Source organism: Capra hircus, chromosome 29, assembly GCF_001704415.2.
Source record: "Capra hircus breed San Clemente chromosome 29, ASM170441v1, whole genome shotgun sequence".
Classification (NCBI taxonomy): domain Eukaryota; kingdom Metazoa; phylum Chordata; class Mammalia; order Artiodactyla; family Bovidae; genus Capra; species Capra hircus.
The window spans coordinates 44,000,066-44,024,948 of NC_030836.1; the positions used below are offsets into that span (position 1 = coordinate 44,000,066).

Consider the following 24,883-nt stretch of genomic DNA (forward strand, 5'->3'; position numbering starts at 1 on the left):
CGCTTCCTCCGCCCGGGCTTCCGCGTCGCAGCCCCGGGAACCAGAGCGCGGGCGGGATCCTGTGTCTCGGCGGGCAGCGAGCACGCAGCGGCACCTGGGGGCCCGGGTCAGGGCAGGAACCTGGACTGAGGCAGCGGGCGCTGCGTTCCTGTGAGGTGAGAGAGTGGCGACGCCCTGCATGGGCCTCCGCCCCGGACAGGGGTGTGCTGTGTCCTGCCTGGGCATCTCGGCGAGCCGAGCTTGACCCTTCTCCTGACCACTACGGCCCCGATTCCTTCCACCAGCCCCCATCTAAAGTTGACTGACGAACCCCCCCGCCCCAACCCCTCACCCCGCTAGTCTGAACACCTGTGCCTTCAGCCCTGGTGTTCACCTTCGTAGATCAGCTCTGAACCCCTTCCTTCCTCAGTGACAGCTTGAAGGGCTTCCCAGCACCCCCATCCTTGGACCCTCCAGGAACAACTTTTTCTCTTTTCTTCTGCAGATGGACGGGCCAGAAGGCAGTACCGGGCAGCCCGGCCCAGCTGATCGGTCCCATCGAAGCAGTGTGTCCTCCGTGGGAGCCCGAGGTGGGTCCCTGACCCTAGTCCCCACCCCACCGTACCTTCTTAGGGTTCCAGCCCCGAGGAAGTGGCCCTGGCTCATCATCTCTGTCATTGAAGAGAATTTTATTTATTAATTAACAAATAAGGTCAGTGGGGATGTGGAAAAGTGACAAGTCAGTCCGAGGACCTGGGCTCTGTCACTAGGCTACTTGCAAAGTTGGGTACTCACTTGTAAATCTTCCCCACTTGTAAAACCTTAGGTAGCTGTGAAAGTCACATGAAATCTCATGAATGAAAAGTGACATATTCACTTTCTCTGTTTGGTAAATAGTCCTTTGAAAACAGGAATCATTATTTACATTTTATAGGAAGGAAATTGGGCCCTAGAGAAGTTAAGTACAGGACACTGGAGCCTTCACTGCCCCAGACGTCCCTCTGAATTTCAGCCTCCTGGCGTGCTGCAGTCCATGGTGTCGCAAAGAGTTGGATACGACTAAGTGACTGAGCTGAACTGGACATTATTTTATGATCTCTCAAGAAAGTGACTGTTAGAACCAAACAGACTGGGGATCCAAAAAGCACCTTCATTTGTGTTAGTAATAAACTATACCTTTGTGTTTCACAGGCTTCACCTCATTTGATTCACAGAAGCTCTGGGTGGGGTAGTGGGGATAGGAATTAGCCCTACTTGGCACCCGAGGCATGTGACACACTGACTGGCTGAAGTCAGTCAGCCAGCCAGAGGCCAGTCAGGATTGGAGCCCTCAGGGCTTCTTCACGGTGCCTATGGTTCTAGTGATAGAGATTTGAATCTAGCTGCCCTTCCAAGGGTCTCCTTTGCGCTCCAGGCTCCAAACAGGCATCCAAATGCTGTCACCAGGGAACACTCAACTTTCAGGGTTGTACCTCAGCTGGCCTGTTTATGACTTAAGTCCTTTTGAAAGGCCATCGTGTTGAGTCCTGAGGCTTGAAGAATCCTAAGCAGACTGAACCCTGAAACTTGCTATACTGCGGGGTGGCCTTGGGAATCCTCTGTCCCCACGTTAGCTTGGGCCAGAGAGAGATAGTGGCTTGTTTAAGGTAATAGCATGTCACCAGCTCTCTCCCTCCTTGCTCGATTTACTAACTGTTGTAACTTCAGGATGGGTTCAGTCTCTCTCTGCCTCAGTCCCACCTGTGGAATGTTCTCTTTCAGGGGAGAAGCACAGCAGAGTCCTTGAGGCTGCAGGGGGAGTGTGTTGGGGGTGAAGTGGCCAGCCCCAGTTTGAAACTTTGGGGGCTTAGGGTGGGACAAGGCTGATTCCTGAGCCAGAGTTGCTGGCTTTCTGGGTGGTTTGAGGGTCTCCAGTAAGTCCTAACAGACTTAAAAAAAAATTGTGCATATATTTCGGCTGCACCGTGGCTTAGTTGCCATGTGCAGGATCTTTAGTTGTGGCATGTGAACTCTTAGTTGAGGTACATGGGATCTAGCTCCCTGACCAGGGATCGAACCCAGGGCCTCTGCGTTGACAGCATGGAGCTAACAAGCACTCTCCACAGGGTCCTTCGGGGATGCTGGGGCTTTGCCTCCAGATTGTAGCCTTGGTCACCCCAAGGGTTACAGGGTCCAACCCCAGCAGGGGAATGGAAGATGCTTAGATGGCATGCCTGGCCCAGCTGGCCCAGCTGACCTTGCCTGGCCCACATTGCAGCAGCCGACGTGCTGGTGTACCTGGCGGATGATTCGATGGTGCCCCTGGCCGTGGAGAACCTGCCCTCACTCAGTGCCCACGAGCTGCATCGGGCCATCCGCGAGGTCCTACAGCTTCCAGACATCGCCCTGGACGCCTTCGCACTCTGGCTCGTCTCCCCTCTGCTGGGTAAGGCTTGACACTGAGAAGCCCAGGTCGGGGGGCTGGAAGGGCACTGGCAGGGGAGGAGGGGGCAGCTTCTAGAACCTCTGGCCACTATACATCAGGGAAAGGTGGGACTCATGTGTCCTGGAGCCACCCATGGCTTCCAGGACCCAGAGCGCTGGAATGATGCCTGGCTCCTCTGCCCCCGTCTCCCTTCTTGGTGCTGGTGGCAGAGGAGAGGCTGTGCCTGCCCCTTACCTCAGGGCTGCTGGAGCCTGAGCATCAGGAGGAGCGGGATGGGGGACAGGGAGGGAGCCGTGCACGTTCACAGAGCACGTGGTCCGTGCCACAGCCTGAGCTGGCATTTTGCAAGTAGAATTTCACCTTATCCTCATGGCCCAGCCTGGTCATACTGATGAGGAAATTGAGGTTTGGAGCAGCGGGGGCATTGAGTGGTGGGACAGAGATCGGAACAGAAGCCTGGGTGGGCCCCCAGCCAGCCTCTTTGAACTGTACCCTGCTCTTTGGAGGCTGGGAGGAAGGTGGGACCTGGCCCAGGACGCAGCCACCCCAAGGGTGAGACTTTTCCTGAGGGCGGGGATGATGAGTGGGAACCCAGCTTCTCTGCAAGGACCCTCCAGCCCTGCCCGGTTTCTGATCACTTTGTCCTGCTTTTTCAGGCTGAGATCCCGAGGCGGGGGTGTAGCAAGAGTGAGGGCAGTGGGGGCTCTCCAGCCCTTAGGCCTGGGGGATGTGTGGCGGGCTTGCAGAGAGCCCCCTGGGGCCTCCGAACAGGGCCACTAGCCTGCTGACTTGGTTGGGAAAGGGGCCAGGGAGAGGATGCTCCAACTGGTGCCGGGGCCAGGCTTGTTTTGGGATTAGATACTCTCCCTTGTAGAGAAGCAGGGTCAGAAGGGTGTGCCTGGTCCCTGGGCCCCTAGGAGTTTGTGCCTCTGCCCTGGAGGGAAGATATGCTGGCTTGGTGGGAAGGGGAATGCCTGTCTCCCCACCCCCACCCACCGATGGGAGCTTCCTGCCCAGCTGTTGCTCTCGCCCACCCTCTTCCTGCTGACCAGTCTGTCTCGGCCGCTCCCCACCCAGCTCAGCCATCCCACCTTCACCCTCTGGCTACTGGACAGGACTGCAGGCCCCTCTGCTTGTGTCTCTGGAAAACTGGTGGGGGGGTGGTTTCATGTGGCCCCTGCCCGGCCTTCAGCTCCTGTCTCTGCAGTCAGCCAGCTGACTTCCTCCCCCACTCCCTCCTCGTCGCATTCCGTCTGCCCCCTCGCAAGAACATGAATGGGCTGCCTGTGTGGCCAGTGGGTTATGCTGGGCACCACCCCAGCCAAGAGGCCCCAGCATGGGGTCAGCGCCCACTCTGTTCCCAGGCTGGGTTCAGGAAGGCTGAAAGGCCATTTCAGCTTTGACGTGGGCCCTCAGGACTCTTGGCCCCAGTCCGCCCCCAGAGTGGGTGTGGCAGTGACCCACGCCCCAGGGCCGTGAGGCAGGGAGGGGTGCCGCCTGCTGGAGCCACCCTTCAAGCTGGATGTTTGGGAGGGTTTGACCTTCTGAGTGCCATTGTCACTCCGCATGGAACAGTTCTCCAGGGACAGTCTGTCTTGCTGAGGGGACAGCCTCTAGGCAGGAAGGCCTCATCTGGAAGTGTGGGACCACAGTTCCATACTGATAACGGGAGTCCTCTGAGCTGCCGGGGCTTGGGGTAAGGCCATCTGGAGCCCAGAGCCCCCAGGGGACATGCTTGGGTGGGGGCTGGCAAGGGAGAGGCCCAGGCAGGGCGGGGAACAGGGAGAACAGCTCCCTGGGCCTTTGACCCTATCACCAGCTTTGGGCTTTGCTTTCCAGGTAGTGCCAGGGGCAGCAGGACGGCCACCCCCAGCACCTTCCAGCTGCCTCAGCCTCTCGGCTACAGCCCACGCTGGGTACTGTAGGGAATAGTCGGACTGGCTGCCTGGAACCTGACCCCCTCTCACTTGCTGTTTGGACAAACACCTTAACCTCTCTGAGCCTCATTTTTCCCTGTGGATGAAGTGAGAGTAGAGTTATTTCAGGGCAGTTGCTGTAAAGCACTTGAAATGGTTCGGTGAACGTTGGCCCTGAGTGCGTCGTCGCTGCTGTGAGTGTGGGCAGTTGCGCTGCTCACGGCTTCACGGCCGCTTTCCCTCTCCTCCCGCAGAGGTGCAGCTGAAGCCCAAGCACCAACCCTACAAGCTGGGCCGCCAGTGGCAGGAGCTGCTGCTGCGATTCACCGACGCCCCGGATGACGACGTGGCCATGGGTCAGTGCTGCTCAGCCTGTGCGTCCCTGGCTCGGGGGCCCACCTGGGTCTGGGGTGTGACCTCCCGGCCCAGCCAGGCCGCCCCTGGCAGATGGAGCCACGCTCACTGAGGGCAGGGCTGGCATCTCCCTCAGGGGAGGGGAGCCCAGGATAGGGTGGGCTGGGGGGAACAGTGAGCACCTCGAGATAAGCCACACACCCCCATCTCTGGACGGCTCTGGGGTTTCCTGAGCGGTGGTGGAGAAGACTCGGGAACTAAGGAGACTGGGTCACTCAGCGGGGAAGGCAGGGTGGCTGTGCAGGGCGGCTAGCAACCCCCTCCTCTCTCCCCAGATGAACCTTCCCTACAGTTCCGGAGAAACGTGTTTTTCCCCAAACGGCGGGAGCTCCAGGTGAGGCAGGGAGCCCCAGGCAGTACCACCTCCCCAGGTTGTCCAGCGGTCCCTTGGCCCCTGGACACGGGTGTCCCTCTGGACTGAGCCATTCCTCTCTGCCGCACCGGCTCGCAGATCCATGACAAGGAGGTCCTGCGGCTGCTCTACGAGGAGGCCAAGGGCAACGTGCTGGCTGCCCGGTACCCTTGCGACATGGAGGACTGCGAGGCCCTGGGCGCCCTGGTGTGCCGTGTGCAGCTCGGGCCCTACCAGCCTGGCCAGCCCACCGCCTGCTCCCTGAGGTGAGGGCCCATGGAGGGGAGCCCCTGGTCTTGGAATCCTGGTTGCAGGTGGTCTTGCCAGGTCCTGGAGTCAGGAGGCCCTGATGCTATGTGACCTTGAGTGAGTCACCCCACCTCTCTCGACCTCCTCTTCCTCATCTGCTCTGGGCTGAGGGGCCTGGGCAGTGGGAGACAGGTGAAGTGACACCCGTGAGAGGACTCCTTCTTGTGCACAAGGGTGGAGCCCAGCCCCCGTCTGAGGTCAGAGGGAGTTGGGCTTGTTCTCTTGGAAGTCATCGCCGGGGACTGACCACATTGAGTCCCAGTTGCCACTGATTGTCTGATTTAGTCCTGAACTCCAGGGAAGAGGCCCCATTTCCTGACACTCCAGCTTGCTGTCTCCATGCTTCCTAGCTGTCTCTCAAGAAACTGTGCTCTTTGATTTGCAGGGCCTGGGGTTGTGACAGTTGAGTCTACCCGGGAGGTAGACCAGGCCTGCCTCTGACCTCCGTGGATGAATCCTGAGGTTTAGTGATAATTGCAATGAGGATGTACTTGAAATACAGCCTGTTCTAGACTCAGGGTTCCCCCCCACACCAGCCCTTCGGTGTATAGCTGTGTTGCAGGGGGAAGGATGTGCAGAGACCGGGTCTGGGCGAGACCGGGCCCTGTGCCCGGTGACTAACACCTGGGGCCTAGCAGGGCCACCCAAGCTCAGCGGAGCCTGAACGCTCCCAGCTGAGCTGGCTTGAGGCTGGCAGCCGTAGAAACCCCGGCTCTTGTGATGGCATGTCTGGTCCTATTGCAGGTGACAGCAGACCCAGCTCAGACTGTTTGGACTTGAAGGACTTTGTCAGGAAATAGATGAGTCCAGGGTGACTGAGGGTTTCTTAGGTAGCTCGATGGGTAAAGAATCCACCTGCAATGCAGGAGATGAAGGAGACCCGTGTTCGATCCCTGAGTCAGGAAGATGCCCTGGAGAAGGAAATGGCAACCCACTCCAGTATTCTTGCCTGGAGAATCCATGGACAGAGGAGCCTGGCGGGTTACAATCCACAGGGTCACAAACTGTTGAACACCACTGAGCAACTGAGACAATGGAGGGTGACTGAGGTTCAGGGGCTCTGATTGAGGCCCTCCCACCCACCAGACCGGTCCTCGCTCTCCTTGCCCAGCCCTTTGTCCTCCGGACCAGCTTGCACTCAGGCAAGCTCCTGCCACACAATGGCCAGGTGGCCACAGTAGTTGCACGTTGGCAAGAAGAGACCTCATCCCTCACGTGACCAGAGCCCTGAGACTCATCTGATGATGACGGCTGGGCCCAGGTCCACCCAGAGGAGGCAGAGTGGCCGGGACACTGATTGGCTGAGGTCCAGATCCTCCCTTGGACCCTCCATGAGCCTGCACAGACCCCATGGACTGAGGGTAGGAGGCCAGATTTCCAAACGACAAGGGGGAGCTGTGGCTGGAAGCAGAGAAGTCGGGGGGCAGCCCCCTGGACGCCCCTCCTCCTGCTGCTCTACCACCAGGCCTCTCCCCGTATCACGTTCCTTCCTGTGTCAGGGCCGCAGGGCTGGCCACCCTTCCCCGTGGCCTGGAGCCTTGCTCCTCCAGAAGCCTCCTCCCCTCTTCAATGAAAATGACAACTGCAACTGTTTGTTCGGCCCCTGCCATGTGCCAAGCACGTGTCAGCACCCATCTGTATGAGCAGGGATCCCTGTCATTGAAACGGGCTTGAACCGGCTCTCATGCCCCGAGCCCCAGCTGCGGTCCACTGGAAGGGGCGGCGCCCAGCCACAGTCAGAGGGCTGCTTGAGGGGGAGACACGGCGCTGTCACACCAGGATTCTTGAGTCTGTGTGATTGAAAATGCCCTTTCCTTCATGAGCCTGTGCTGGTGGTGATTTTTTTAACATCTCTGTTTAGCAGAACAAAACATTGATGGCGCTAGGTCATTTGCACTATCTTTTGATTGTAAAATTGCTGGCTTAGGAATCCAAAGCTTCCTGACTCGGTGACACAGACTTGGCCCCGAGACCCTCTGGTCACGGTCTGCTTCTGGGGTGGGCCTGGTTTCAGCTCTCATCTTGTCTCCTGGCTTTGCCTTCTGGCCTCTCGCCAACCAGGCGCGCTGCAGGGATGGGGGCAGTGGGCTCTCTGGGGGCTCGTGTCCAGGCGCGCCCCGTGCTCCCCGCACCCCAGGACCACGGTATCTTCCCAGCCTGCAGACACAGAGCCATCCTCAGCCCAGCCCCATCTCCCTTCCTCCACAGGGAGAAGCTGGACTCCTTCCTCCCTGCCCATCTCTGCAAGCGGAGCCACGGGCTCTTCGCTGCTTTCCGGGGCCGTGGCGCCAAGGCCGGGACGGGCGAGCAGGGTCTGCTGAACGCCTACCGCCGGGTGCAGGAGGTGGCCGGCAGCGACGGCGAGCGCGAGGCTTCCTTGAGCCCCCACTACCGCGCCTACCTCCTCAAGTGCCACGAGCTGCCCTTCTACGGGTGAGCAGCTCCCAAGTGCGGCCACAGCCCCGGGTGCTGTGTCCCTCCCTGGCCCGTGAACCCATCTCCAATCCCACTGAGCTCTGTCCTCACTCGAGGTGCGTCTAGATGCCAGCACCTCAGGCTCCATGGGTCCCAGGCTGGACACTCTTCCTCCCGCTCCCCTGTCGTGAGCTCGGACACCGGGCAGGTCCTCTCCTCCCTCCTGCTACAGTCACGTGGCCTGTGGACCTGCCAGCTCTCGTTCACACAGGCACTTCTAGCCCTTAGCTCTTGGGTACCTACTGGGCACCAGCACCCTTGAGGTGCTAGAGACCCCTTGGTGACCACCGTTCCTGCCCGTGAAGAGGCTGTTCTAGGGGCAAGAGAGACAGCAAACAATAGAAGCAGAGAACAGACTGTGGGTGGGCAGGATGAGCTGTGAGGACAGTGGCCACACTCCAGAGAGTGCTGAGGCTCAGGCTGGTGGTGGTGCCGCAGGCAGGGGGATTCCAGAGGTGGTCGGGTTCCAGAGGTGTTGCGGGCGGAGCTGAAGGAACTCGCCAGGTGTGCAGGAGAGGAGGCGAAGGGGAGCAGGCCGAGGGGACTCCAGATTTCTGCCTGAGCAGCTGGGAGGTGGAGTCACCAGCTGAGACAGGACGGGCAGGGTGGGGAGGGGTGCAGGTCAAGGCAGATCAGGGGCTTGTCTTTGGATGTGTTGATTTTGAGATGCTTGCCAGACCCTCAAGTGGCGCTTCCGGGCAAGCCCTTGGGTTTCTGGGAAGAGAGTCAGGTAGTGGATGAGTCATCAGCCAGGAGTCCCAAGGAATGGCCACAGAGGTGAGTGTGGACCAGGCAGGGGACGCCAGCCAGCACGGCGAAGGGAAGGGTTGAGGAGGAAGAATGACCAAGTTTCAGGTGCTGCTGCGGCAAGGTCGAGTTCAACATGGCCCGTGTGGCTGATCGTTGACCTTGACTCCCGCATCGTGAAGGTGGCAGTGGGTGGAGGAGTGAGAGAAAAAGAATCGGTGACAGTCCGTGGAACCACCTCTCTCGGGAGCCTCCCTGTGAGATGGAGCCCAGGGGTGGAACCGCTGTGGGTGCGGGAGGAGGTCTTCCGCTGCGGGTGCGGGAGGAGGTCTTCCGCTGCCATGGTGGGCGAGAGGCGTATGTGCGGACAGAGAGGACCCGATCGAGTGAGGAGCTGAGGTGAGGGCGGGCCAGTGGCTGCTCTTCCTGTCGCTTCAGTTTCCTCAGTGGAGTCAGGAGTCTGCCCGGAGGGGGAGCCCTCTGCCGAGCTCAGAACTGCAGGCGGAGCCGGCTTGTCTCCAGTCCCCTCCTGGGGCTGCAGGGTTTAACTATGGCTCTGGCTTTGCCAGAAACCCGGCTTTGATCCCTGGGTTGGGAAGATCCCCCGGAGGAGGGCATGGCAACCCACTCCAGTGTTCTTGCCTGGAGAATCCCATGGACAGAGGAGTTAGGCAGGCTACAGTCCATAAGGTCTCAAAGAGTTGAACACGACTGAGCGACTACACTTTTGCTTTCACTGGCTTAGCCAGGGGTGAGGGCCCAGGGCAGCCGGAGTGTGACAGGCCACGATGGGGCAGGAGGGAGAGGGTGGCAGCTCAGTGCCTGGGTGTCCCAAGGCCCCTGGCCCCCTTCCCTTTGTCAGCATCAAATCCTGAAGTGGCCTCCCTGCCTGAGCAGCCCATGGGGGGACGGTGGGCAGCCTCAGCCTCCAGGCTCTCCCAGCCTCCAGAGCCTCAGCTCCCATTTCTGAGCTCTCAGGCTCCTGGCCATTCCGGGAACGTCACTCACTGTGTCTCACGCCTGTGTTCATGCTCTGCCTTCTGTCCATGGTGCCCAGCTCACTCTGTGCCACCCAGTTCCCCTCCTGGCCTCTGTCTATTCCAGCCTTCCTGTCCTGCCTGATCAGCTCAGAGGCCACCACCTCCACAAAGCCTCCCTCTCACCCACCTCCTCTGTTTCTCCCTCCCTGGGATGGGTTTCCACTTAACCTTTAGTCACCCAAACAGCGTAAGCATCTCAGGTGCCTGGGACACGGCCTGGCCAGTGCACCCACTGGTGGGTGAACCCCGACCCTGGCCTTGTTCTTGGTGCTGGAGGGGACAAAATAACCCCAGTTTCCCTCCCCAGGTGTGCCTTCTTCCACGGCGAGATTGACAAGCCAGCCCAGGGCTTTTTGCACCGGGGCGGGCGCAAGCCAGTGTCTGTGGCCATCAGCCTGGATGGCGTGCATGTCATTGACTGCAGGGAGAAGGTACGTCCTGCTCCTCCAGGGGGGACCTGGAGCGGGCGCCTCAGTGGAGAGAAGGGCAGTGGGGTCCTTACCCAGGCCTTCCTGGTTCCCTTGGGCCTGTGGTTGGCCTCGGGCAGGGTGGCCAGCCTTTCTGGCCTCCCTCTCTCAGATGTCTCTGGGGCTTCCACTGGCATTCTGGGGGCCTTGTTGAGCCTGCTGTGGGTCAGCTTTCCTGCCCAGCCTGCAGCTGGTGGAGAGCATCTGGCAGGGCCTGGCTGGACACTGGTGGTTTTCTGGAAAAACCTCATGACTGAGAGCCCTCCTGGCTGTTGGAGTCTGGCTCTGCCTCCTGCTTTTGGCACCGGATGTCTCCGCTGGTTGTCTCAGCCTGTGTAGAAGTGGTGTTGGCAGCCCGCCCCAGGGGCTTCTATGCACCTGGGCGGGAGTCCCTCCCATGCCAGCAGACAAGTTTGGGGGAGACTTCTGGTGGTCCCCAGAGAGGGACCCCAGCCCTCCCTGGGCACCTGCTCCCCGACATGCCGGGCCCAGCTGCACCTCCTGCCGAGATGCCACCCAGCTGATCTCTGGGGAAGGAGGGTCTCCCCTGTCCCCCATCCCAGCTCTTAGGGGCTTGTCCCACTAGTGAGAAGGACTGTGGCTTAGGGGGTCTCAGTTCCTGGACCACAGCCCTCCTTGAGGGTCTGATGGAAGCAGGGATTCCTCTCCCAAGAGAAACTCATACATGAGTTTCAGCTCAGCCTTGGAGGTAAATATAGCCTGGCCGGGTGTCCCCTCCTGGTGACGCCCTCGGGGATGGGGCAGGGCAGCGGGCCTCAGCCCAGAGGAGTCCAAGCTCTGTCTCCCACTGGCCAGCACGTCCTGCTGGGCCTGCGCTTCCAGGAACTATCCTGGGACCATACCTCCCCCGAGGAGGAGGAGTCTGTGCTGTGGCTGGAGTTCGACGGGGACAATGAGGGCACACCGGTCAACAAACTCCTCAAGATCTACTCGAAGCAGGTAGGGGTGGGTGCTGCCCGCATCCCAGTGGGGGTGGGCATGGAGAGGGTGGACTTAGGGGCCCCCAGGCTATTGGAGGTCTCAGCCTGGCTAGCAAAGAGGTGAGAGGGCTGCTGAGGGCCTGGACACCCCGGAGCTGACTCCTGCCGACTGGGAGCCACCCTTGAGGGTTGGGAAGGCCTGGCCAGGTGGTGGGGCAGTGGTTGGTGGGGGGCTGCCCAGCGCTGTGTGCCCAGTGTGCCTTTGTTTCACTCTTGTGCGCTCAGAACCCTGTCTTCCCGCCCCAATCTCCACCCCTGCCCCTTCTCCTCCCACCTTGGTCACGGCTGAGGGCCCTTCCAGGACTGTGTGCCTCGGTGCTCCTCTCCCCAAGCACAGAGATGTGCTCCAGGGACTCCCCATCGATGAAAGCATACGGCCCTTCCTGCCGCCACCTTGAGCCTCTAAACCCTCCCAGCCATTCTGCTCCCTCTGCCCCTCCCTTATCACTGGCCTAGACTTTTTTTTTTGGTCACACTGGAGCTTGTGGAATTCTAGTTCCCTGACCAGGGATCAGACTTGGGCCCTGAGTGGTGAAAGCACAAAGTCCCAACCATTGGAACACCAGAGAATTACCCAGGTCTCTTTTTTTTTTTTTAATCTAAATGTCCTATTTTATTTCTTTAGCACAGTTTTTTGTTTCTTAAATCTCAGACGTCCTGTTCTTTTAAAAAAATACGCTTATTCGGCCACACTGGGTCTTAGTTGCGGCACGCGTGATCTTTGTCGCGTCATGCGGGATCTTTCGTCGCAGCCCATGAATTCCCTAGTTGTGGCGTGTGGACTCTGGAGCACACGGCCTCAGTAGTTGCAGTGCACGGGCTTAGTTGCTCCGCAGCACGTGAAATCTTAGTTCCTGACCAGGGATCGAACCTGTGTCCCCTGCATTGCAAGACAGATTCTTAACCACTGGACCACCAGAGAAGTCTCCATTTTATTGAATTACAATATACATGCAGAAAGGTGCCCAACTCCTAAGCGTATATAGCTCAACACATTTCCTAAAAGAAACGCATATAACAGACTTCCCGGGTGGTACAATGGGTAGGAATCTGCCTGCCAATGCAGGGGACACAGGTTCAGTCCCTGGGCCAGGGAGATTCCACAGGCCGAGGAGCAACTAAAAGGCCGTGTGCCGCAGCTGCTGCGCCCACGCTCCGCAACAAGAGAAGCCGCCGCGGTGAAAAGCCCGCGCCTGGAGAATAGCTCCCATTCACCGCAGCTAGGGAAAAGTCCAAGCAGCAGCGAAGACCCAGTGCAGCCAAAAACAAATAAATTATATATTTAAAAAAGAAACCCACGTAATACCTTTCAGATTGAGAAAGACCCCGCCTCGATCCGCCTCCCAGCCGTGCCCCCCGCCAAGGGACTCCCGCATCCTGACTTGTGCCACCCCAGAGTCTTTATGCCTGGCTTCGAACTTTACGGCAGAGGGTCCCCACGGAGCGTTCTGTTCTGCCCAGTCTCGCGCTCAGCCCGGTGTCTGGGCGCTCCATCCTCGTCCCCACTGTAGGTGCCAGTGCCGTGGTCTCCCGCTTGCACTGGGCGGTCCCGCGTATGAATTTGCCCCCCTTGACGTTTCCGTCCCATTGCCGACAGGCCTTGGGTGTCCAGTTCTGACTGTGGCAGAAGGTGCTGCCTGCGTCCTCTGCGCACGCCCAGCTTCAGGCTCAGGAGCCGGCTGGTCCCTTCAGCCACTCTGGTGGTTGAGGAGGGATATCTCCTCATGCTTCTTTTCTTTACTTGCTAGTCAACTTTATCGAGATATAATTTACAATAAAATGCACCCGTTTTGAGAGGTGAGTTTTAACATGTCCACATGACCACCGCCACCACAGGCCAGCTACAGAGCTGCTTATTTGCTGTCCACGTATCCTCCTAGAAGTGAAACGTCTCTTCACATCTCTTGCCCATTTTTTATTGGCGTTATTTCCATCACCCCCAAATCTCCATGTGATTTTAGTTGGCATTCCCCACCTCCACACACACACACAAATGAGGTTGAGCACCTTTTACATGTATATCCACCATCTGAATGTCCTGTTTGTTGAAGTCTGCCAATTTTTTTTGGAGTTTTCTCTCTTTTTTTTTAATTGTTTCATATTTATCTCTTATGATTTCAGACTCATCTCTTCACTTGCTATCTGATACCTCCTCTTAGCTGTACCTAGAGTTTTGCTTTCTTCAGAATGTCATATAAACACACTTACTGTATTTACCCAGGAGAAAGAGACACATGTCCGCACACAGATTTACACTAAGATGTTCATACAGCTTTGTGTGTTGTTACCAAAGAACTGAACACCACACGAACGCCTGTCAATTGGTAGATGAGAAACAAATAGCGATCCAACCGTGCAGTGTACACACTCTCTGCAGCCTTTTGAGCCTGGCCACTTTCACTAAGATTCACGCCCCTGAGATGGTCCACATTTCACGAAGTCCTGGTTTTTTCCTTTTGACTGCTGTAGCATTCCATTGGGTGGATATAACTACAGGTTAGCTCTTTACCCACTGAAGGATATTTCCAGTTTGGGACTTTTGTGAATAAAGCTGCTCTAGACATTTGTGTACAGGCTGTTGGGTGGGCGTATGCCTTCAGTTCTCTTGTGTAAATACCTAGGACTGGGGGTTACAGGATTGTATCATAACAGCCTTACTAGAAGCTACCTAACTGTCTTCCAAAGGGACTGTGCCATCCCGCAGTCCCTCCAGCCGCGTCCGAGAGTCCCAGGTGCTCCGCTTCCTCGCTCAGCACTTGGTGGTGTCAGTGTCTGTTTGTTTGCCATTATAATGACTGTGTGGTAGTGACAGGTCAGTGTGGCTGTCATTTGCATTTTCGTTATGACTTATGATGTTGATATCCTTCTCTGTGTTTATTTGTTATCTGTAGGTCTTTGATGGAATGTCTGTACAGATCATTTCTCCACTTGGTTAAAATCGGGAAATTTGTAAAACAGTTTGATTTGTGTGTTTTAGTTTTGACCGTGCTGGGTATTTATTGCATTTTGTGCAGGCTTTCTCTAGTTGCAGCAGGCGGGGGCTACTCTTCATTGTGGTGCCCTGGCTTCTTATCGCGATGGCCTCTCGTTGCAGAGCGACAAGGGCTCCAGGCGCTAAGGGCTGCGTTGGTTGTGGCATGCAGGCTCCGTCGTTGCAGCACACGGGCTTAGTTGCTCTGCAGCATGTGGAATCTTTCTGGACCAGGGATCGAACCTGTGTCCCCTGCATTGGCAGGTGGATTCTGATCCCTTGTGTCACCAGGGAAGTTCCTAAACTGGCTTATTTGTTTTCTTAGTGAGCTATAGGAGTTCATTATGTGTTCTGCATACCAGTCCCTTATCAGATAAATATTTTACAAGTGTTTTGTCTAATAACTTGACAAAGTCTATAACTTTGTCTGAGTGAGTGAAGTCGCTCAGTCGTGTCCAACTCTTTGCGACCCCATGGACTGTAGCCTACCAGGCTCCTCCCTCCATGGGATTCTGCTGGCAAGAGTACTGGAGTGGGTTGCCATTTCCTTCTCCAGGGGATCTTCCCGACCCAGGAATCGAACCAGGGTCTCCTGCATTCCAGGCAGACGCTTTAACCTCTGAGCCACCAGGGAAGCCCATAACTTTGTCTACAACTTTTTATTTTCTTAACAATGTCTTTTGAAGAGATATTTTTAAATCTTCCAGTCCATTTATTTTAAATGACATTTAAAAAATAATTTTATTTATTTTATTTATTTACTTTTGGCTTTTCTGGTGGTTCAGACAGTAAAGAATTTGCCTGCAATGCAGGAGACCCAGGTTTGATCCCTGGGTCAGGAATATCCCTGGCGAAGGCAATGGCAACCCACTGCAGTATTCTTGCCTGGAGAATCCCATGGACAGGGGAGGCTGGCAGGCTACAGTCCACGGGGTCGCAAAGAGTCGGACACACGACTTTCACTTCGTGCTGGGTCTTCGTTGCTGCAGGGGCTTTCTCTAGTCGTGGCGAGCGGTGGCTGCTTCAGAGTTTTGGTATAGAGCTTCTCATTGCAGCAGCTTCTCTCACTGTGGAGCACAGGCTCTAAGGCGCGCGGGCTTCAGTAGTTGTGGCACACCAGCTTAGTTGCTCCTTGGCATGTGAGATCTTCCGGGGTCAGGGATTGAACCCACGTCTCCTGCATTGGCAGGTGTATTCTTTACCACTCACCCACCAGGGAAGCTCCCGGCACATCTCCATTTATTTGTCTTTGATTCCTTTCACTAACATTCTGTGGTTTTCAGCATACATATCATATCTATCTTTTATTAGATTTATCCCCCTCCCTATTTGTTTGGTGCTCCCAGAGATGGTACACCGTTTTTAAATTTCACTTTCCAGTTGTTGGCTGTGGTGTACAGAAACACAGTTGATTTTGTTTTCCTCATATCTTATCACCCTGTGAAACTCACTCTAGAAAGCAGGTCTTCTGAGGCTCCTTTGGGATTGTCTCTGGACCATTCGGCGTTGTCTGTGAAGCGGGCAGTTGTCCTCTAACTTGGCAGGCTGCACGCCTCTCCCTGGTCTTGCCTGCAGCGCTGGTCTCACCTGGTGAGTCCGGGTGAGCAGGCATCCTGGGCCTGAGGGGAAAGCCTTCAGCCTTGCTCTAAGTCAGTGTGGTGTTGGCTGTGCGTTCTTCATAGAGGCCTTTCATCAGGTTAAGGAAGTCCTCTTCCATTTCTAGCTTGCTGAGTCTTACCCTGGATGAATATTTCATTTTGTTGGAGGTGGCTGAGCTGTAATGGCAGCCTCCCCCAACCTCAGGAGCGTCAGGCGGTGTTGGAGGATCTCAGAGGGCGGCCTGGTGTGCTCAGCTCTGTGCAGCCCCCTCAGGGAGGTGCAGAGGATGTGTGGGGCCTGGACCTCCCGTGCAGTTTCCTGCCCTGCTTACCCTCCTCAGGGCAGCGTGTGTTGCCCTGGAGCAGCCTCGGGTCACCCCATCGGGCGGGCAGTCACCGACTGCCCCCTTGGCCTTTGACCCTGCTCTCCAGTGGGTTCTCATCTCGGGGTCCAAGGCCAGCCTGTGTCTACCCCAGTCCTTGCTGTATCCGGCTCCCTGAACACGCCCTGCCTAGGCAACGCCACCTGTTGGCAACTTTCTGTCTGTGGCTCTGCCAGCCCTGGCTGTCCCCACCCTAAGGTGCCCAGACCCTGCCCGCTAGCATCTGGTCACGTTACCTTTTATGTCAACGTGTGTAATGTTTCAAGTCTGTTGAGAAGGCTTGAGGAATGTGTTCAGGGGAACTGCCTACCCCACCCAGCTGACCTCACTATTTAGCAAGCCAGGCTCCCCTGTCCTTCACTATCTCCTGGAGTTTGCCGAGATTCATGTCCACTGAGTCGGTGATGCTATCCTACCACCCCAATCCTCTACCACCCCCTTCTCATTGGCCTTCAATCTTCCCCAGCATCAGGGTCTTTTCCAGTGAGTCAGTTCTTCATATCAGGTGGCCAAAGTATTGGAGCTTCAGCTTCAGCATCAGTCCTTCCGATGAATATTCAGGACTGATTTCCTTTAGGATGGACTGGTTTGATCTCCTTGCAGTCCAAGGGACTCTCAAGAGTCTTTTCCAACACCACAGTTCGAAAGCATCAATTCTTTATGGTCCTTCTTTATGACCCGACTCTCACATCCATACATGACTACTGGAAAAGCCATTGCTTTCACTGTACAGACTTTCGTCAGCAAAGTGATGTCTCTGGTTTTTAATACACTGTCTGGGTTTGTCATAGCTTTCCTTCCAAGGAGCAAGCATCTTAATTTCGTGGCTGCTATCACCATCCGTAGTGATTTTGGAGCCCAAGAAAATAAAATCTGTCACTGCTTCCACTTTTTCCCCATCTGTTTGCCATGAAGTGATGGGACCGGATGCCATGAATTTATTTTTTTAATGATGAGTTTCAAGCCAGCTTTTTCACTCTCCTTTCTTTCTTTCGGGAAGATCCCCTGGAGGAGGAAATGGCAACCCACTCCAGTATTCTTACCTGAGAAATCCCATGGACAGAGGAGCCTAGAGGGCTACAGTCCATGGGGTCGCAAGAGTCAGACACAACTACACAATTAAACAACAACAATCTGACCGCTGAAGTCAGCCCAAATGGGGTGGCTCCCCTGGCCCACAGAGCAGACTCCCCTTCTTTTGTATAAAAGGTATTTGTTTCCTCATTGGCCTCCCCCACCGGCAGGTAGGGCATGTGGGTCTGGATCTCGCTCTGCAGCAGGTAATAGAGAGCCCCCCAGGCCTCACGCCGGCCCCCTCTCCTCCCCAGGCCGAGCTGATGAGCAGCCTCATCGAGTACTGCATCGAGCTGAGCCAGGCTGCCGAGCCCGCCGCCTCCCAGGAGGCCGGCCCCGCCTCAGCCTCTGGCTCCTCACCACCCCCTCACCAGCGCCCCCAGCTGCGGAGGCAGGGCAGCGTGGTGTGCAGCCGCATCCAGCATCTCTCCACCATCGACTACGTGGAGGAGGGTGAGTGACCGCCTCGTGCTGTGCACACACACCTACACGTGTGCACATGCACACCTCGGGGAGTTCTGGAAGTGGGAGCAGTTCCAGATGCAATGAGTTAGCTTCCAGCCGGCAGGACCTGGCGGGGGCCGAGGGCTGGGTGTGAGCCTCCCCATCGTTTGATGGAGAGTCGGAGGCTTCCCTCTGGGCCCCCAGCAGTAAGAGCCCCTCACTGCTGTGTCCACAAGCATATCCAGACATGAAAAGCTAGAAACGACTAGTGTCTGTTACTAAAGCTGTGGGTATAGGAAGGATGGGTGCACACCCTGTGGGATCAGTGCAGCTGGTAAAGATGACACGGGTGCCCGAACGCACGCTTTGCCTGGTGGCTCAGTGGCAAGGAATCTGCCTGTAATGCAGGAGACACAGTTTTGATCCCTGGGTCGGGAAGATCCCCTATAGAAGAGAATGACAGCCCACTTCAGTATTCTTGCCTGGAGAATCCCGTGGACAGAGGAACCTGGCGGGCTACCATCCATAGGGTCACAAAGAGTCCAGACATGACTGAGCGGCTAACACACACACACACATGATCTGCAGTTGATTGAACTGGTGGGTGAGACGGAACCGTGGGTCTATGAAGGGCCAGCTGGAAGTCATACTCGGATTCTCGACTGCACAGAGGGTTGGCCTCTCAACCCGCCTGTTATCTAAGGGCCAACTGTATTTATAGTTCATCAGCTACTATAAACAGCAAACCTTACCTGGTAGCCAAATCCTTACCTGGAATCCATAACTGTTTCCTCAGGAGAAATTACTGGAAATGGGGTTTCCAGGTCAAAGTGTGCACCCACTGTACCCACTCCAGGAGAGAAGGAGGCACCTGCCTCTCCATCCTCACCCACAGCAGGTGTTATCACCCTGAGGGCAGTGAGCTCGTCAGAGTTGGTGTTCGGATGCTGGTGAAGCGGGGCCGTTCTTCCGTGCGGTTTCTTCATGCGTTACCATTTATTTCTGTTGCCTGTTTTTCTTCTGTCGCTTGCTTTTTAAAATTAACGTATTATGTTAATACGGTATGTTTGTTAGAATTAATGAACTGACACGATGCAGTAAATTAACTCAAGTCCTTAGTTTTCACCTTCCCTAACATCCTCTTTCAGATGCAAGGTCCCGTCCAGAACACCACACTTCAGGTGGCTGCTGTGTCTCCTTGGGCTCCTCTTGGCTGTGACAAGTTTCTCAGACCTTCCTGGTTTTGAGGACCTTGAAGTCTTGAGGTGGACTGGTCAGGCGTAGTGTAGGATGCCCCTTTACTGGAATCTCTCTTGTTTTCTCATTATTAGACAAGAGTGAGGGTTTGGGGGAGGAAGATCACAGAGGTGATGAGCCGTTTTTACCACATCATATTCGTTATCAGCATGATTCGTGACTTTAGATGTTGACCTTGATCACCTGGCTGGAAATTCTTAACTTTTAAGAAGTCTTTTTAGGGACTTTCCTGGCGGTCCGCTGGTTAGGATTCCAGGCTTCAACTGCCCAGTTCGATCCCAGGTTGGGGAACTAAAATTCTACAAGCACCACCCTCTCCCCCCTCCCCCAGAAAAAGTCTGTCTGTCTCATCGAGGATCATTTTCAGGCAGTAGTATGTACTATAGGTATTTTGTGACTTTGGTCTGTTCTTTCTTCTTCTTTTTTGTAATTGAATTATGTGTGTGCTCAGTCATGTCTGACTCTTTGCGACCCCATGGACTATACCCCGCTGGGCTCCTCTGACCATGGAATTTTCCACCAGGCAAGAATACTGGAGTGGGCTGCCCTTTCCTACTCCAGAATTGAATTACAGTTGACATATTATATATTCATATATATAGTGATTTTGACATAGTGATTCAATATTTTTATATGTTATAAAGTGATCCTCCGAAGTCTGGTTATCATCTGTCACCATACAGAGTTATTATAGTGTTACTGACCATATTCCTTGTGCTATCTAGGACATCCCTGTGAGTTCTTTTTTAGCTGGACATTTGTACCCCTCTCCAGTCTCTTTTTGAACAGGTTTAGACACCACAGCAGGCCCACCATCAAATGGAAACACTGGTGACCTGATTTAGGAGACTGGCCGCCCCCCGCCCCGCCCCGCCCCGCCCCATGCTCTCACTATGGGAGGGTTGGGGAGGGGCTGAGGCTCATGAAGCTGGTGGGAGTGAAGAGGGGAGCTCAGCCTGAAGGCTCCAGAAGGGGCTCCCCTGGAGCCGGGCCCTCCCCTGGGGGGGGCCCCCTCCTCAGTGCGTCCCTCTTGTTCCCCAAACAGGCGAGACGATCAAGCGGGTGAAACCGAAACGCACCACATCCTTCTTCAGCCGGCAGCTGTCCCTGGGCCAGGGTAGCTACACCGTGGTCCAGGCCTCCGACAGCCTGGAGCAAGGCTGAGGGCCGCTGTGCAGGTGGGAGAGCATGGGGGCATCGTGCTGCCTGAAGCACGGCTCAGGACACTCCAGAGGAGCGTGTGTGTCTTTGGTTTTTTCCCTGGACGTTGGTGACCACATCCCCACATTCCAGCTCATGTGGCCAGGCTGGGACGTGGCCCTGCGAGGAGAGGGTCGGGGGCCTCCACAGACAGTGAGGCCCCCACAGAGCCCTCTCCAGCTCGGTGGAACTGGAGGGACCCTGTGCCCCTCACTGTGGTCTCCCTTGTGAGCAGGAGACCCTGACCAGCAGGAAAGCGTGCTTGCTGATCTTCGGTGATGTCACTGCTGGGAGGTGGCTGCCTTGTGGACCCACCAGCCCACGGGCCCACACTCCACACCCGGAGGAGCTCCCAAAGCCCCTTGGGGCTTCCAGTTTCAGTTTTGATCTTTTTTTGATCTGCTTTGGTTCCACGAAGCCTGCAAACTCAGGCTACTCACGAGGGTGCCCCCACCGTCTCGGAGCTGCGGGCGCTGCTTCCAGGATGGTGCTGAGGCTTCATCCCGCCCTAGGCCCATGCACGGGAAGTCCCTGGCCGGGAGGGGTCTCTTCTTTCTCGGGGACCTTGTAGGGAGGTGGATATGGCCTGAGTGGGGCTCTTCCCACAGCCTCCTGCCTCCTCCCAGAAGAGCTGGCCTCTCAGCCTTGGGCTCTTTCTCAGGGGTCACCCCCCCACCACCACCACTGGGGCGCTTCCAGGGACTTTCCACAGGAAGGAGGCAGGTCCAGCCCGACACAGGGTTCGCTTTGTCTTCCCTTCCCGGTGGAGAATGTGGGGAAGGGAATGTGAACCTCTTGTCTCCGGATGTCAGAGCCCACTCACCTCCTCCTCCCTTTGTTGGCTCTTGAACACTCCAGATGTTTCCAGGGGGGCTTGCCCTCCAGCAGTAGGGCCTTTGTTATCTGTCATAATGAATAGGTGTCTCCAGCCTTTCCGAATGTCCCAGCTAGAGGACATCTCATCTCTCCTGGAGACTTCACTGGCTCCCAGCCCCTCCGGCTCCTAGCCGTCCGGTTATCTGCTCCCACGCACTGTTTTGATGCCAGGTGAATTCTTATCTGATAGATTGAGGGGCCTGAGGGACATGATGGGTGTGTGTGTACACAGATTACTTGTTTTGACTCTTCAGCTTCTTCCTGTTTTCTGAGCATCCATTGTGCCTTAACTTTTTCTGTCTGCCCTTGTGGGGAAAAGCAGTGTTTCACTAAGTGCCCTTTGAATATTCCTATCCTTTTGTATCATGTGACTTATTAAAATCAATTTCCAGCAAACTTTATTATTGTTCTGTTGCGAAGTCGTGTACTGCAGCACTCCAGGCTTCCCGGTCCTTCACTATCTCCCAGAGTTTGCTCAAACTCATGTCCATTGAGCCGGTGATGCCATCCAAGCATCTCATCATGTGACTTATTATTAATAAAATCCATTTCCAGCAAATTGTGGGGTGGTTTATGTTATGAAATAATGAGAGTGTGTTAATTACAGTCTGGGAGTTGATTATAGGCTGCATATTTGCTTTCTATTAAATATGCATGAAGAAGGACTTACCTGGCAATCCAGTGGTTAAGACTCCATGCTCCCAATTCAGGGGGCACAGGTTCAATCCCTAGTTGGGGAACTAAGACCTCAAGTGCGGCAAGGAAGATCAAAGATCCCATGTGCTACAACTGACTCCTGGCACAGCCGTATCAATATTTTTTAAAGTAAAAAATCAATTAAAATACTTGATGAAAAGTAAATAAAACAACCCACAAGGAATTGCCTGGTGGTCCAGTGGTTAGGACTCACTGCTATCGCTGCTGAGGCCCCGGGTTCAATCCCTGGTGGAGGAATGAAGAAACCACAAGCCATGTGGCATGGCCAAATAAATACAAATAAAACAACCCACATTCATGATCTCACAGTTCTCGAGGTCAGTCTGAACTGAACTCTCACCAAGCTGAGATCCATGTCAGCAGGGCCACATTGCTTTCCTGGAAGCTCCAGTTCAGTTCAGTTCAGTCGCTCAGTCATGTCCGACTCTTTGTGACCCCGTGAATCACAGCACGCCAGGCCTCCCTGTCCATCACTGACTCCCGGAGTTCACTCAGATTCACGTCCATCAAGTCAGTGATGTCATCCAGCCATCTCATCCTCTGTCGTCCCCTTCTCCTGCCTGCAATCCCTCCTAGCATCAGAGTCTTTTCCAATGAGTCAACTTCGCATGAGGTGGCTGAAGTATTGGAGTTTCAGCTTTAGCATCATTCCTTCCAAAGAAATCCCAGGGTTGATCTCCTTCAGAATGGACTGGTTGGATCTCCTTGCAGTCCAAGGGACTCTCAAGAGTCTTCTCCAACACCACAGTGCAAAAGCATCAATTCTTCAGCGCTCAGCCCTCTTAGTCCAACTCTCACATCCACATATGACCACAGGAAAAACCATAGCCTTGACTAGATGGACCTTAGTCGGCAAAGTAATGTCTCTGCTTTTGAATATGCTATCTAGGTTGGTCGTAACTTTTCTTCCAAGGAGTAAGCCTCTTTTAGTTTTATGGCTGCAGTCACCATCTGCAGTGATTTTGGAGCCCCCAAAAATAAAGGCTGACACTGTTTCCACTGTTTCTCCTCTATTTCCCATGAACTGATGGGACCAGATGCCATGATCTTCGTTTTCTGAATGTTGAGCTTTAAACCAACTTTTTCACTCTCCACTGTCACTTTCATCAAGAGGCTTTTTAGTTCCTCTTCACTTTCTGCCATAAGGGTGGTGTCATCTGCATATCTGAGGTTATTGATATTTCTCCCAGCAATCGATTCCAGCTTGTGTTTCTTCCAGTCCAACATTTCTCATGATGTACTCTGCATATAAGTTAAATAAGCAGGGTGACAATATCCAGCCTTGATGTACTCCTTTAGGGAGAATAAATCTATTTCCTGGGCTCAGTGGCCCCTTCCTCCATCCCTAAAGCCAGTGAAGGCCAGTGGGGTCCTCACAGCACTGCTCTCTTCCTTTTCTCTCCATGTTTCTCTCTGGCTCTTCTGCCTTCCTCTTCCTCACGATTACACTGGGCCAAGGCTGATAATCAGTCCTGAATATTCATTGGAAGGACTGATGCTGAAGCTGAAACTAGAACACTTTGACCACCTGATGGGAAGAACTGATTCACTGGAAAAGACCCTGATGCTGGGAAAGATTGAAGGCGGGAGAAGAGGACGACAGAGGATGAGATGGTTGGATGGCATCACCAACTGGATGGACATGAGTCTGAGCAAGCGCCAGGAGTTGGTGATGGACAGGGAAGCCTGGCGTGCTGTGGTCCATAGGGTCGCAAAAGAGCCGGACACGACTGAGCGACTGAACTTAAGGCGGATAATCTAGGATAATTTCCCTATTAAAGTCTGAAAGTGAAAGTGAAGTCGCTCAGTCGTGTCCGACTCTTTGCGACCCCATGGACAGTAGCCTGCACCAGGCTCCTCCATCCATGAGATTTCTAGGCAAAAGTACTGAAGTGGGTTGCCATTTCCTTCTCCAGGGAATCTTCCCGACCCAGGGATCGAACCCCAGTCTCCCGCATTGTAGGCAGACGCTTTACCGTCTGAGCCACCAGGGAAGTCCGTCTATTAAAGTCTACTGATTAGCAATTTGAATTTCCCTTCGCCATGTAACCTAACATTCACAGGCTCCGGGGTTAGGATGCAGACATCCTGGGGGTCCTTATTCTGTCTACCACGCCATCCTTCCTGCCACAGAACCTCACTCACTGCTTTGTGCTGCACGCGGCAATGGATTTACCTCCTCTCAGCGGGCTCCGACCAGACCTCCTTAGGCGGTCGCCAGGGGAGCTGGAGCGGCTGCCTGTAGGTTGCAGGTCCTGCTGTGGCCAGCAGGGGGCAGTTGAGCCCGCCCTTTCCTCTCCAGTTCAGCGGCAGAGGCGGAGCCCACACTTCCTGCCCGGATCCTACGCAGCCCGCAGCCCGGAACTCGGCCTGCTGCTTCTCAGGGGGACCCCGTGGCTTCTGACCGCCGCCACCTTCTTCTGGTCCACGATCAGGGGTTCTGGGCCTTCAAGAGCACCAGATACAGGGTTTCTCCCTCTGGTCCCCAGTTGGTGTTCAGTTCAGTCGCTCAGTCGTGTCCCACTCTGCGACTCCATGGACTGCAGCACGCCAGGCCTGCCTGTCCATCACCAACTCCTGGAGTTCACTCAGACTCACGTCCATCGAGTCAGTGATGCCATCCAACCATCTCATCCTCTGTCGTCCCCTTCTCCCGCCTTCAATCTTTCCCAGCATCAGGGTCTTTTCAGATGAGTCAGCTCTTCGGATCAGGTGGCCAAAGTATTGGAGTTTCAGCTTCAACATCAGTCCTTCCAGTGAACACTCAGGACTGATCTTCTTAAGGATGGACTGGTTGGACTCCTTACAGTCCGAGGGACTCTCAAGAGTCTTCCCCAACACCACAGTTCAAAAGCATCACTTCTTCGGCACTCAGCCTTCTGTATGGTCCCACTCTCACATCCATACATGACCACTGGAAAAACCACAGCCTTGACTAGACGGACCTTTGTTGGTAAAGTAATGTCTCTGCTTGCTTCTTAATATGCTGTCTAGGTTGGTGAAGGACCACATTTTTCAAAGATCAGGATCTACATCCCAAGAACAGATTCTGCTTTGGGAGTGTGTGTGTGTGTGTGTGTGATGAAAACAGATTCTGCTTTGGGATTGTGTGTGTGTGTGTGTGTGTGGAATGAAAACAGAGTCAAAATATTTAAAACCATGGAATCCAGGAAGTGGGGTGGGCACACTCGGGGTCTGCTCACGTCTGCCCTGCTCTCGTCAGCCCTGCTCCCATGCC

At 55.1% G+C, this 24,883-nt stretch overlaps 1 protein-coding gene and 1 non-coding gene across 2 annotated transcripts; one reads left to right on the forward strand and one right to left on the reverse strand.

The window, feature by feature from the left end:
- FRMD8 (FERM domain containing 8) lies at positions 1–21,329 on the forward strand. The gene is made up of 11 exons (XM_018043448.1): positions 1–155; positions 485–569; positions 2,237–2,404; positions 4,575–4,676; positions 5,010–5,068; positions 5,186–5,352; positions 7,604–7,828; positions 9,965–10,088; positions 10,941–11,084; positions 17,406–17,604; positions 19,898–21,329. The coding sequence occupies exons 2-11, from the start codon at positions 485–487 to the stop codon at positions 20,014–20,016; spliced, it is 1,392 nt and encodes a 463-aa protein (XP_017898937.1). The 5' UTR covers positions 1–155; the 3' UTR covers positions 20,017–21,329.
- Positions 14,659–14,730, reverse strand: TRNAS-GGA. The gene has a single exon. It is a non-coding gene; the product is annotated as a tRNA-Ser (tRNA).